The following is a 13,315-nucleotide window of genomic DNA, read 5'->3' on the forward strand; positions in this document are numbered from 1 at the left end:
TCGATTATTCATCTTCCCCAACCCGGAGTGGCGAGGGAGGCAGCACGAGCGTGAGCGGCGGCGACTACTCAGTGATTGTGGTAGGCGACGTCGGGTGAGGCCTGGCTGTTTGTGCTCATTTTTTTTGGCTACATAGTTGGTTTCCTCGATTTGCTATGTATTTGGTCTCGATCTAGTTTATATACATATCTGATGGTCATGATTTGGTATTGTACTCTATTAGGTCTCGACCTAAATCGTGATGGCCTTGATTTGGCTCTCTACTCCTCTTGTTTCTCGGTCTATTTGGTTTTCTATCTAGTCCACGACGAGGAGACTTCGACGTTTCGGAATCGCATGATTCGTATTCGTATTGTATTCGATTTGTCCTATTGGATTTCGTAAGGGAGTTCATCGCATCGGAGGTGGAGCTTTCGGGTATAATCACGATGGGGGGAGGCCAAACGAAATTTGAGTCCAGATGAAATTTGAGCCTAAAATTTTGCCTCTTTATTATTAGGGATAGATTAAAAAAAAGTTCCGAAGATGAACGCGGAGTTCTCGTCCGTCACGCACACGTAGAACACCGTCATGGTCTTTTGAGTCCTTGTTCGTTATTACTCACATGGTACGTCGTCGATGCCTTTTTCTGATTTATTTTCTCGTTCAGATGTCTTTTCTTTTTTCCAAATTCTTTTGTCCTTTTTCTCCCGTTTCGAAATTGAATCTTCCATCCAGTTATGTTCTATTCTAATTTTCCCATTCAACTAAATGTATTTCTATTCTCTTTTTTTTTCATGGAGTTCATAAAACTTACTAATATTTAACTGTACCAACACATGGATACTATAAAAATTAATCTTAAGATATATCTACAAGCAATTTTTTTTCCTTAGCAACAAAAGAAAAAGATGTATCAAGGCCGTAATTCAATTTGATATACAAGCTTAATTGGACATTGTCATATTGTTACTAACATGAGCTTATATTTTGGATGTTCTTAGTCGTCACAAATAAAATAAAATTGTCAAATTTCTTAAAAAGGGAAACACAAACCTCTGTTTCAGGATACAAGACGTTTTGGCTTTTTTAATTCTTATTAGTTTTTAGATCCAGAGGTTCCAAATCCACAGGTTGCTAACCGCAATGTTCCAAATCCACAGGTTGCTAACCACAATGCCAGTGCCGACAATGAGGATCCAGGAGATCCGCACCCACCACGGGATGATGTCGACGGCCTGTCCGGACAGGTAGAAGGTAGTCATCTTGAGGAGGAAGAGCGGGCCGGCGACGCCCCTGACGAGCGTGTAGAGCGCGTAGAAGGGCGGCGAGAGGGCGCCGTAGACGCGCGCGGTGGCGGGGGACTGGTCCCGCCAAATCCCAGCGAGCATCCAGACGTTGTGCAGCAGGCTGGTGACCTCGCCGAGGAGGAGGAGGACAAGGAGCGCGTAGGTGCCGTGGCGGACGAGGTAGCGGCAGGTGAGTAAGACGAAGAGCGTGGCGAGGTGGTGCGCGATGATGAGGACGTCCCCGGGCAGGAAGACGAGGTAATGGAGCAGGTCCATGGTGAAGTAGGCGACGCTGTAGTCGAGGACGTGGTCCTGGAGGCGCGCATTGGGCACGGCGAAGGAGCGGGCTCCTGCGGGCAGAGTGAGGATGGCCCCTGCAGCGGCTAGCGTGGCGGGGGTGCCGTGGAAGAGCGAGATGAGGCAGCTGGCGCCGTCTAGGCGCTGCCGCGGCGCCCACGGCTGGAACATGATGAGTTGGCCGACGCAGTAGATGGCGGCGTACATGGCGAGGAACGTAGGGAACAGCCACCGCTTCTCAGCGGCCAAGGACGCCAGCAAATCCATGGCTGGGCCGAGAAGCCGCCGGATCAGCGCTGGATCGAGGAGAATTGGTTGTGCCGGGACGGTGGGACTAGAGGGAGGGCAAGGGGTAGGGTCTTGGGGCGGCGGCGGCGGCGTGGAGGGAGATAGACGGCTCTGCCTCTGCGCTGCCACCGCTGTGGTTGCGGCTGGGTTTGGTTTGTTGCGGTGGGGAAGAGGGAGAAGGCGAGATGACAAATTTAAACAAGTGCCAAACAGCCAAAGCCAAACCGTGAGATCGAAATGAGGAGGGTTTTTGTTTGTTTGTCTCGTGTGATTTGAGGCTGCTTCGTAAGGGTTGCATGTTTAATTTTTTTGGGTGAGATGGGTTTGGTTTGTTGTGGTGGGGAAGGGGGTGAAGGCGAGGCGACAAATGTAAACAAGTGCAAAACAACCAAAGCCAAACCTAGAGAACGAGGAGGGTTTTTGTTTTGTTTGTTTTGTGTGATTTGAGGTCGCTCCATAAGGGTTGCGTGTTTAATTCTTTTTGGGTGAGCTGGGTTTGGTTTGTTGCAGTGGGGAAGGGGGAGAAGGTTCGGCGACAAATATAAATAAGTGCCAAACAGCCGAAGCCAAACCGAGAGGATCGAAACGAGGGGGGGGGGGGGGGGGGGGGGGTTTGTTTGTTTGTTTTGGTGTGATTTGAGACTGCTCCGTAAAGGTTGCGTGTTTAATTCTTTTGGGTGAGCTGGATTTTGTTTGTTGCGGTGGGGAAGAGAGAGAAGGCGAGGCGACAAATATAAACAAGTGCCAAACAGCCAAAACCAAACCGAGAGATCAAAACGAGGAGGGTTGTTTGTTTGTTTGTTTTCTGTGATTTGAGGCCACTACATAAGGGTTTCATGTTTAATTCTTTAGGGTGAGCTGGGTTTGGTTTGTTGCGGTGGGGAAGGGGGAGAAGGCGAGGCTACAAATATAAACAAGTGCCGAACAGTCAAAGCCAAACCGAGAGATCGAAACAAGAAGGGTTTTTGTTCGTTCGTTTCGTGTGATTTGAGGCCGCTCCGTAACGGTTGAGTGTTTAATTTTTTGGTTGAGCTGCTGACCACTAATAGTACACACGTCATCCCCCTTGAGACACATGTGACATGTCACTGCAGAAAGCCCCTCCTCAGTCAACCATAAAGATGGACTTCAACTCTTCAGTTCAAGAGAGCTCAGTGTCAAATGATATGCACTATGCAGCGTCCAGCTGCAGGTGGAGCCCGGACTCCGGACGCCCGGCGACGTGATCTCAGGAAGACGAAGCGACGGCGTTGGCACTGCTGCTGCCATTGGTGTCGGTGAAGCAGTAAGCCGGCGCCTGCCACTTGGAGGAGTCCTGCAGCACTGCCCCTGCCTCGAAGCTCAGCACATGCCGCTGCAACCCTGGGAAAAACAAGAGCGCGTGCAGAAATCATCACTGCTCTGCTGCAGAAATCATCCCTGATAAAAACAAGCTCCGTACCATTGAAGTTCCAGCTGACGGGGCGGCCGGTGGCGACGTCCTCGTAGTAGCGGGCGAAGACGAAGTTGGACCAGACGTGGCAGTCGAAGCTGTCGACGCGGTCGCGGCCCAGGTAGGCGGCGCCGCGGGCTTTCCAGTCGGGCGGCAGGAGGCCGACGGCGAACTGGAAGGTGGCGCAGGACGCGGCGTCGAACAGGAAGGCGGTGCCGTTGGCCCACTCCACGTTCCACTGCGGCTCGCGGGAGAGCTGGTCGCGGACGATGTTCAGGTCGCGCCCGCGCGGCCAGTCGTAGTAGAGGTCGATCAGCTGCAGCCCGCCGCCGCGCGCGCTCAGGTTCGTGATCACCACCGCGTGGAACTGCTCCGGTCACGGCGGCGTCGCCGGCGGCACCGGGGACGGCGGAGCAGGAGGCCCGCCGCCCCCGTCGTCCTTGGTGGACGCTGCTGCTGCTGTCACGGACGCCACTGCGATGGTCTTGGCAGTGGCCGTGGCCGTGGCGAGGAGGAGTGGGAGGAGCAGCAGGAGAGGCGACATTGAGGGCTTATCCAGGCTTATCACCGCCTCTCTCGGTCCGTGCGTAGATGCTAAGGTTGGCGTTCGAGAAAAGTTGCTCATTTTTAATTTGCCGCTCTCCAGGAGCAACGCCGACATGATGATCCTGAGGAGAACGACGTAAGAGGAGGCGACGCCGGCCATCGGGGGCTTATCCGGGGCTTATCTTGGACACTTGGTCATGCTCCGCCGGTACGGTACGAGGAAGCAAACGGGAGTTCCCCATTTAAACGGATAGTTCAGATTCAAATTCACGTTAAGTTATTTACTCGATTTAATTTATGATCAAGTATCTATCTTTTTTTCAATAGTTTTAAAAGTACTATGCAGATAGAGATTAAAGTATATATATACAAGTATATAACACAGGAAGACAGATATGACTCATAAAAAACAACATGTTTATTAAAAAAAAATATTTTGATCAATAATTATATTGGTATACAAATACACGTTCTATTCTACACCAAACTGTTATACTGAACAAAATTCATTACTGTTCGGTAGTCGGGTGTTAGTATTATTCAGTATTTCGTGATACTGGGTATAGTACTGACTGATACTAAACGCAGCTCGGTAGTACTCAGTATTTTTTTTTCTCGTCAGTTTTGTCGGGTATGAAAATCTATAAACAAATAGTTATTTCAATTATATATAAAAAACATTTCTCAAGCGACTAATAAATTAAAGTTTATATAAAAATATACAAAAACAAAAAATAAAATAAAGTATTCAGTATAAATTATAATATATAAAAATGTTGAAAAAAATAAACTCAAAATTTATATAGGAATGCTAAATTCAATGTCATAGCCATAGTCATGGTGGAGCACTGGAGCTCAACCCCGCCAAGCCTCCAGATCTTGGCACACACCACAATCGGCCCGCGTGGTGACTGGCTTTAGCATGCGCGCGTTGGCACCGCCACAGCCCAGAGCTGCGCGGGTAGCATGGAGATGGAGAGCGAGAGGGGTGCGGAATCCGTCGCCATTAGAGGGGAGTGCTCGAGGTGAGAGGCAAAGGCGAGGAAAAGGGGGGCTTGAGCTAGTTGGGTGGGTATAAGGCAGTGGGTAGGTGTGCCGCTGTAACCACCAATGTGTCCTCCTCTGCGTGTGCCTAGTATAGGAGCGCATCGGCCATGATGACGCTAGCGGTGAGCGCCTCATCGAGCAGCAAACGTAGTAGAGAGATGGACTGGACGAAGACCACGAAGGAGGACAGTAAGTCGAGGTCCTCGATGCACTTTTGCGCCTAGGTCGGTCACATGGTCGGTGAAGGGGAGCTCCACGACGATGTAGGGGTAGGGTCGGTTAAGGACCTCCTCCCACCAGTCGCAACTTGATCCCGCGTCTGCTATGGCCCAACGGGGTCGATGGCAACAATGATGGCGCCGCCGTTGATTTTAGTTTTAGTTTTGGCATTTGGCTCGCTGCTAGCATGGAAGGAGTGTGTGTGTGATGAGACTAACATGTGTAACCCACCGCCAGCGTGGAAGGTGACCATGCCAGCCGAAATCGTTTTAAAAACCCGTTATGTAGAAAAAGAACCGTCGGACAGCTTCTGCACCGGCACCAAGGTGACGTAGCGTGGAAGGTGCCGTAGTTCAACAATGCAAACATGCAATTTTCTAATTAGATCAAACTTTTTTTTTTGAAACTGGGTAGACTTTCATTTACTCAGATACTAATAAGTCATTAGCGACAATTACAGCAACGCATTCATTCAGGGACTGAGCTTGTGAATTGCTCATCCCCTTCAGCACAAAGACATCAACCGCAATAGTTAAGGATGGACGAGGACTTTTTCCTCCTTTTTGTCCCGTGCGGTGCTGCTATTTTTTATTTTTTATTTTTTTGAGCAACATTTTTTATTTTTATTTATTTATTTATTTTTGCAAGTGCCGGTGCCACTATTGGCCGAAATGAATCGCACCAAACGTGTGACCTTGGTGGGCTTTTATTTGCGGGCCGCGACTAGTGGTGGGCTATATTGCAATATGGTCCGTCCTGCGTGGTGGCCTAGCAGGCCCAAAGGTGAGCGGGAGCTTCGCTAGGCGCCGCTGCCGCTCGAGCGGACGCCAGCCGCCCCTTCCCTTCCCCGTTACCCTTCCGGCCGCCGCCGCACGTCGGCACGTGGACATCTTGCCGCCGCCGCCGCAAACCACGCGGCCGGTCTAGAAGGAGCTCTCCTCTCGTAGTGACGCCCACCCCCGCCACTTCGACTGGACTGGCTTCTGCTTTTGACGGTAAGGAGTCCCTAGCTTTGCTTTGGTGGATCATTCCTAGATTTCGTTTTTTTGCGGAAGATCGTTAAAGGAGGACCCAAATCGAGATCATTGGTGCCCTATTGTGTTGGTCCCCTTCTCTTCCCCATCTTTCTCTCCTCCTCTGCCGAGTACCGAGCACCACCACCCACTTGCGCCGCCGGTGGAGGCGTGCTCAGCACCACCACCCACTTGCGCGCGGGACCGAGCTCGCCACTACCGCCGGTGAGGTGTCGTTCACCATCAAGGTCTTCTTCCTCTCTCCCTCTCTTCTCTGTCGTGAAATTCTTGCCGCCACAAGAAACTGCCGATAGGTGAGCGGGGATGCATCTCCTAGATTTGAGGGAGAGATGAGAGATTTCGAGTAGTTACTTAAAAATTTTAGGTGGGATAGATAATCTGTTTGGAGCCCCCTCAATTACCTATGTGGCAGTTTTTCACTATTGGGGATGAGGCAAATAATATGTTGGAGATGCTCTTAAGCATAATCCTGGGATAGTGCTAGTTTGGGAGTGATGGCGATTGCTGAAGCATAATCTTGGCTGAAACTGGCTGAAAACACTGTTTCGGCTGAAATGTTGCGAGAGGAAAACACCGTTCCGGCTGAAAAAAGAAGCCGAACAAGCCGAATATGGGGTAAGCCGAACGGGGCCTACCACTGCAAAAAAAAAAAAAAAAAAAAATACTGTAGCTTAGTACTGCTGTGCTACAGCAACAGCCACAGCCGCAGCTGCAGCCATAGGAAACGAGCAGGCTGCTTGGTGCGGAGCTCGGCAGCGGTGCCCCGCTCCCCCCAATCCGCCATCCGTGAGGTCGGCCTTGTCGCTACCCACACCGGCTCGTCGCAAGGTGCGACGCCCTCTCTCCCAGCCCCTTTCATCTTGCAGCCTCGTTTGGTTTGCCACTGCTGGGGTCCGCGTGGCGACTGCGTCCGCCGACCCCTCTGTGCTGCTGGTGCCTGGCCTCCGGATCTGGGCTCACAAGGGTTCCCTAGGCTGTGAGGTGGCATGGGCTTGGAAAATTCTGAATTTTTGTCAGGATTGGTGGCCCAGTAATTGGACCTAGCTGTGTATGTCAGACCAATTAGCAGGATTCGACATGTTGACCAAGTGCACCAAGTGGTTGAGATCAGAGATTTTGATCGACTGCATTTCTCTACAGTACTTCAGAATCAGGCGATATATTGACTTTGCCAAAGGATTAGTCTTGTTCAGTTTATTTAGCACATGCCGTACACAAATAGTGATACCGAGGAACATTGGTGTCTCCAGGGAATCCAGATTCAGGTGGTCGACATCATGAATCCCATACTGGCTGCGAAAGAGATTAATCACTCTAAGCTTAATCTGATCACCCTTTAGACAATCATTTAGTAGCAAACCTTCAGCCAGCCAATAATCAACTGGTTGTTCCTTACTAATAGATCCATGTTGTGGGAAAAAAGAGTGCAATATAGAAAGCACTGTTGTTAAGTGGGTTTCAGCTTGTCGTAGCTGTATTTGAGTCGATAAAACATTTCATCACATCTTCATTGTTTAACAAATGATGTCATTCCTTGATATTTTATTCTAATTACATTTTATTGAGTTCTCACTAATCTACTGCATTTTGCTCTTCCTCAATTGAGTTGACAAAGAAGGGCAGGCCTGGTACAGTGGTGAGAGCTGTCTCACTGAGTCACCAGGTCGCGGGTTCGAAGCAGCCTCTCCGCAGATTTTGTGGGGGGAAGGCTTGCCTCGGTTTTTCCCTTCCCCAGACCCCACTCATGTGGGAGCCTCTGGCACTGGGTCTGCCCTTTTCAACTGAGTTGACAAACTTATTTCTTTCAGTCTGTGGCCTGCTTATACTTGGTAGAATATTAGAGTCAAGCATCCAGCTATGGCCTTTAAGATTGTTTCTCAGTTTGTGGGAGCATGTCAAGCCAAGACAAGATGTACTAGAGTTTTTCTCTGGAACATTTTCTTTCTCTGCACATTTAGTTCCAGGTGTCAGTAAAAGTACAATCATACTATATGTGTGTAGTTGTAGCCTGTAGTTGCTGATGTCATCCTTGACAGAATAGAAATGGATCTTTCTACTGATGATGTATCAGTAGAAGTACACTGCATATAGAGAAGTGATCATCACTGGCCAAATCGAGAGAGAGGGAGGGGGTTGATGATGTAGATTAAGGCCATTTGGTAGCATGGAATAGTTTATTTAATCCTCCTGGCAGCAGCACTGTAGTTTTGGCTTCAGTTTAAATAATTTCAGTTAGTGGTGCTGAATATAGGTTCCATATTTCTGGTGTTGGGCGTTGTGACGACCTTTGAGGTTGATCTGAAAGTTAAGGGGCTACTGAATGAGTTATTTTCTTCTCATGATTTGTGGTTACATGTTCAACAGATAAGTGTCGTGGAAATGCGTATGTTGCGTTGGATTTGCGGTCATACAAGAAGGGATCGAGTTCGGAACGATGATATACGTGATAGATTAGGGGTAGCACCAATTGAAGAAAAGCTTGTCCAACACCGGTTGAGATGGTTTGGACATGTCCAACGGAGATCTCCAGAGGCACCGGTGCGTAGTGGAATCCTACGCCAGGATAGTAACGTGAAGAGAGGCAGAGGAAGACCGAAGTTGACTTGGGTACAGGCAATAAAAGGAGACTTGAAGGGATGGAATATACCCAAAGACTTAGCATTAGATAGGAGTGCTTGGAAAACAGCTATTCACGTGCCTGAACCTTGATTGCTTCTGCTGGATTTCAACTCTAGCCTACCCCAACTTGTTTGGGACTTAAAGGCTTTGTTGTTGTTGTTGTTGTTGTTGTATTTGTGGTTACATGTGGTGTGGCATAGTAGCATTTTAAAGTTAGCTAAATTATTTGTTGGATGAAATGTTGATCCTGTAAATGATCTGTTATTGAGTTGCTCAAACTCCTACTGCTATCAAGCTACTGCTGCTAATAGGTCTCTGTTAATAGACCTCTGGTCTGCATGCTAATACTAATATGTCCCATGCACCAAGAAATGCCTTCTGATGGTGATATTATCTTTGTTTGCAACAAGAAACACTGATGCTTGAACAACTGTTTAGCCTTCAGTGACTTCATGGTCAACATGTGCCACATGATCCTAAATTCTGTTGTAATGGATGTTCTACTCCCCTTGTCTACTTATTAAGATAACCATTCCATGTTCTTAACTATTTTATGTAAATTAATTAGGTTCTGTTTAATTTGGTGGAGGCTCTGTAATTCCTGTTTTGGTTCTTCTTGCTGGCGATAAGACAAGATAGTTCATTTGGGTGTTAAGCTTACTTCCTGGCCTGTTTCATCCGATCATTCGCACGTGGGCTATGAAGCAGCAGCCAGCAGCAGTGACGTATATGTACATGGACTGGCGAGGTTTGACCCCGCGGCTAACTGCGGATCGTTTGGGCCAAGCGTGGGCATGGATCAGGTTGGACACGTGACCCTCCTTTGCAACTGATGGGGCGGGGAGTTGAGATTACGTGCGCTCCGCTCCGCCCTGTTTGAAACCCTAGTTTAACCAAGCTGCACAGTCAACAGGATGGTTGGGTGTAGGGGAAAGTAAGACTTTGGTGCTTTTATGGTGAGTTGCTGACATCATTTACATAGTCCTAAAGTCTTGCCGAAACGGCATAGCGATGAGTTATTAGGAAATGGGGTTATAGAATATAAGCTTGCTGGGGGTACTGGTGGCATTGTATTGATTGGCTATTTTATTTTTTTACCACTCCTTGTCTTTGATGAGGTTGACTGCTGTACATGCAGATGACTAGGTGGGATGAAATTTTGACTCTTCCAGTTCAGAACCCACCATCGTTGGAGTTCTCAGCAGCAGATATCTTGTGGTCAATGGTGGAGGGCTGGAAGGATTCTATGGATAGGCTTGCGCTGATTCCATATTCTAGGGTGAATGACTTTGTCAGAGGAGAGTCGAACAACAAAGATTGCCCAACAAGATTTCACGTTGAAGCACGGAGAAGGCGTCCTCCGACAATGAACTGCAAGCCGAAAGTTGATGGGATACTTGAGTATATTCTGTAAGTAATATGAAGCATTACTTATGTTTTCCATCAGACATGACCCTAGGGGTTGTTTAGTTGTCTCACCTCTTAAAATGAATATATTAATGTAGTTCCTTGTTCCAGATGTTAAAATTCGGAGTATAATTTTGACTTGATTGCACCATTCCGTGCAGGTATTGGTGTTCTTTTGGTCCAGATGATTATAGGAAGGGTGGTAATGTACGGCCTAGCAGGCCCATCTCAGAAAAGAGAAAAACACCTGCTGGCCGCCCTAATACAAAGAGGGGCTGTGTGTGCCATTTTATTGTGAAGCGCTTGATTGTTGAACCATCTGTGGCTCTTGTGATATATAACCATAATAAGCATGTAGATAAGAAACGCATGCCATGCCATGGTTCTATGGACAAGATGGCTGTAGGGACAAAGGCAATGTTTGCACCATACATATCTGATGAGTTGCGTCTTCAAGTTATGTCTTTGCTCTATGTTGGTATTCCAGTGGAGACCATAATGCAGAGGCATACTGAAATGGTTGAAAAGCAAGGAGGTCCATCAAATAGAGATGATCTTCTTACTCATAGATATGTTAGGAGACTGGAAAGGAAAATACGTCGTTCTGTTTATGAGCTTGATGATGATGACGCTATTAGTATTGACTTATGGGTTGAAAATAACCAGGATTACGTGTTCTTCTATGAAGATTTTTCAGATACAGACACCTTTGTCTTGGGCATCCAGACAGATTGGCAGCTACAGCAAATGATTCAGTTTGGCAGCCATAGTTTAATGGCTTCTGATTCAAAGTTTGGAACAAACAAGCTAAAGGTTTGTCAATGACTCTTTTATTAATATTTGTTCCAATAGTAGTTTAAAATTTACTCATTTCATTGTAGCATTCCCATTCACCATTTTGCAGTATCCTGTACACAGCATCCTTGTTTTCAATCAGCACAAAAATGCAATTCCTGTTGCGTGGATTATAACCCCCAATTTTGCACATGGTGAAATATATAAATGGATGGGTGCTCTTTATGATCGAGCTCATACAAAAGATCCTACTTGGCAATTGGGTGGCTTTATTATTGATGATCCCTTGGCAGACATTCGCACAATAAGGTAGTCAATAGTCTTTTTAACTTCATTTTACTCTTTCCTGGGCCTGCATTGCCTGACCATATAACATGTTTAACAGGGAAGTCTTCCATTGCCCTGTGCTGATCAGTTTATGGCGTATCCGGCATGCTTGGCATAAAAATTTGGTTAACAAATGTTCAGACATTGAGAAGCGTTCAGCGATGGCCAAACGTCTTGGAGATGCAATATCTAGTATATGCAGAGGAAATGGTGATGTTGAATTATTTGAAGGTTTTCTGCAAGATTTTGTTGATTGTGCTGGGTTTCTAGATTACTTCGAAGCTAGATGGCTTCCAAGACTTGGTCAGTTCATGTACCTTTCCTGTATCATATTTTGCTTTTCTATCTCTGGATTTTACTGTACTTGCCAATGGTTTTTAGTTATACCTTTTCTTAAGAAGTAAGGTGTTGAAGTTATTTGGTGAGGTTTCTTGATTGCTGTCAGATCCTCTACTGCTGACTGTTAAATATTTTCCAGGGGCATGGATTACTGTCTTAAAGGCCACCTCATTGGCTACTGCACAGGTAGCTTCAGCAGTAGAGAGTTACCATCACCTGCTAAAACTTCGGCTGCTAAATGAGGCAGATAAAAGCGTCTACTGGCGTGCTGATTGGTTGGTTCATAAGCTGGGTACAAAGGTCCATTCTTACTACTGGCTGGATGAATTCTCAGGAAAGAACAGCTTTTCACGTTACTGGAGGAGTGAGTGGAGCAGTGGCCCAAACCCATGGTGCCAGGGAATGCAGATTCCAGATTCTGATGTTGTCATTGAAGGCAATTATGCCAGTGTGGTCAGCCAGAAGAATAAGGAGAAATCCCATGTCGTACTGAATCCAGGTTCTGAGTTTGCGTTGTGCGATTGTAGCTGGTCAAGGAAGGGGAACATTTGCAAACATGTAGTAAAGTCAGCAAAGGTCTGCCGTGACAGGGGATTGGCACTGCCATCGTTGGCCATGTTCCACTATTACCAGGCATTGGCAAATCTTGTTCATTGTCCACCCAGTGATACTTTGATTAGTGACCATGCAATGGCTGTGGCAGTTTCTGTTAAAACACAGTTAGATGCAGTGTTGTGCGCTGTTAATGGAAGTTCTTCAATTAGTCCAGCTTTCCAGGATCCACAATCAACGAGTAAACCAAGAGAATCTGAAACTGAGGAAGCCAACTCTGAGAATGGTGTGTGTGCAAGTCAATCCCAGCCTGGTGCTGGTGATGATGAGGATCAGGACATTCCAACTGGCAAGAAAGTCAGGGAATGCTTCATGAGTGTTAGGTTAGGTCCCCCCTCCCCTCCCCCTCTTCTGAATGCACCTAGAACGCCTTGAGGGGCTTGTAAATTTCGAGCTACTGAACATATGGATTAGATTGGATGATTCAATTGTTGAATTAACTAGCAACTCAGCTTTAAAAAGTGTGGAAGGAAGCATAATCAGTTTATCCTTATGAATAAGGAGATCGTGTAAATTATGCAGGACAACAATGACAAGTTCCAGTCTAACTGTCGTCCAACAACAATGACAAGTTCCAGTTTAACTGTCTGGCACAATGTTGAAAACCTAATGACCTCATGATTTTTTTTTGTAGATGAAGCAATATCATATCATATGGTACCTACCAAATTAGGGTCTCGTACATATGGATTGTTGTGAATTTAAGTGTAGCCAAACACGCCATATAACAGATAATTCATGACTTTGTGGTCTATATAATTTCGCTCGATAGATGTGGTACAACTGTTACATGAATCGATTTTCAGTCATACAACTGCGGTAGGTTGCAGCTCAGTTTCTTTTTCAGTGATTTCAAGACCTGTGCAGGAGAAAATCAAGGGAAACAAACCTAATATAATTTTCTGCTGCAATCACACTGTAACATCGCGGTCTGCCTACCCCAAACCCAGTCCACAAATCATGATCACGGTCCTAGGGAACAGAACTCGATAAGAATAAGATCATCCACAGCCAACCTGAGTCATGAATAACCACAGCAAGATCGCACATGTTGATAGTTGCTAACTTGCTGCGGCAACAGCCCT

The 13,315-nt window shown here is 46.8% G+C and overlaps 2 protein-coding genes and 1 pseudogene across 3 annotated transcripts; 1 reads left to right on the top strand and 2 right to left on the bottom strand.

Moving 5' to 3' along the window:
• Positions 1–1,085: 1,085 nt before the first annotated feature.
• On the bottom strand, positions 1,086–1,832 carry LOC136543593 (TLC domain-containing protein At5g14285-like). The gene has a single exon (XM_066535991.1). It carries the CDS (start codon positions 1,830–1,832, stop codon positions 1,086–1,088), a length of 747 nt encoding a protein of 248 aa, XP_066392088.1.
• A 1,007-nt stretch (positions 1,833–2,839) lies between these two features.
• LOC136545522 (uncharacterized protein At4g14100-like) lies at positions 2,840–3,873 on the bottom strand (annotated as a pseudogene).
• Positions 3,874–5,874: 2,001 nt separating this feature from the next.
• On the top strand, positions 5,875–12,813 carry LOC136545523 (uncharacterized). 2 transcript variants are annotated; one of them, XM_066537532.1, is made up of 7 exons: positions 5,875–6,092; positions 9,319–9,706; positions 9,889–10,160; positions 10,319–10,970; positions 11,062–11,261; positions 11,338–11,582; positions 11,758–12,813. In XM_066537532.1, the coding sequence occupies exons 2-7, from the start codon at positions 9,704–9,706 to the stop codon at positions 12,603–12,605; spliced, it is 2,220 nt and encodes a 739-aa protein (XP_066393629.1). In that variant the 5' UTR covers positions 5,875–6,092; positions 9,319–9,703; the 3' UTR covers positions 12,606–12,813. The 2 variants fall into 2 exon arrangements, with proteins under 2 accessions (XP_066393629.1, XP_066393630.1); XM_066537533.1 differs by lacking the exon at positions 9,319–9,706.
• The last annotated feature ends 502 nt before the right edge of the window (positions 12,814–13,315 follow it).

Source organism: Miscanthus floridulus, chromosome 3 (genome assembly GCF_019320115.1).
Source record: "Miscanthus floridulus cultivar M001 chromosome 3, ASM1932011v1, whole genome shotgun sequence".
In the NCBI taxonomy this organism is placed as follows: domain Eukaryota; kingdom Viridiplantae; phylum Streptophyta; class Magnoliopsida; order Poales; family Poaceae; genus Miscanthus; species Miscanthus floridulus.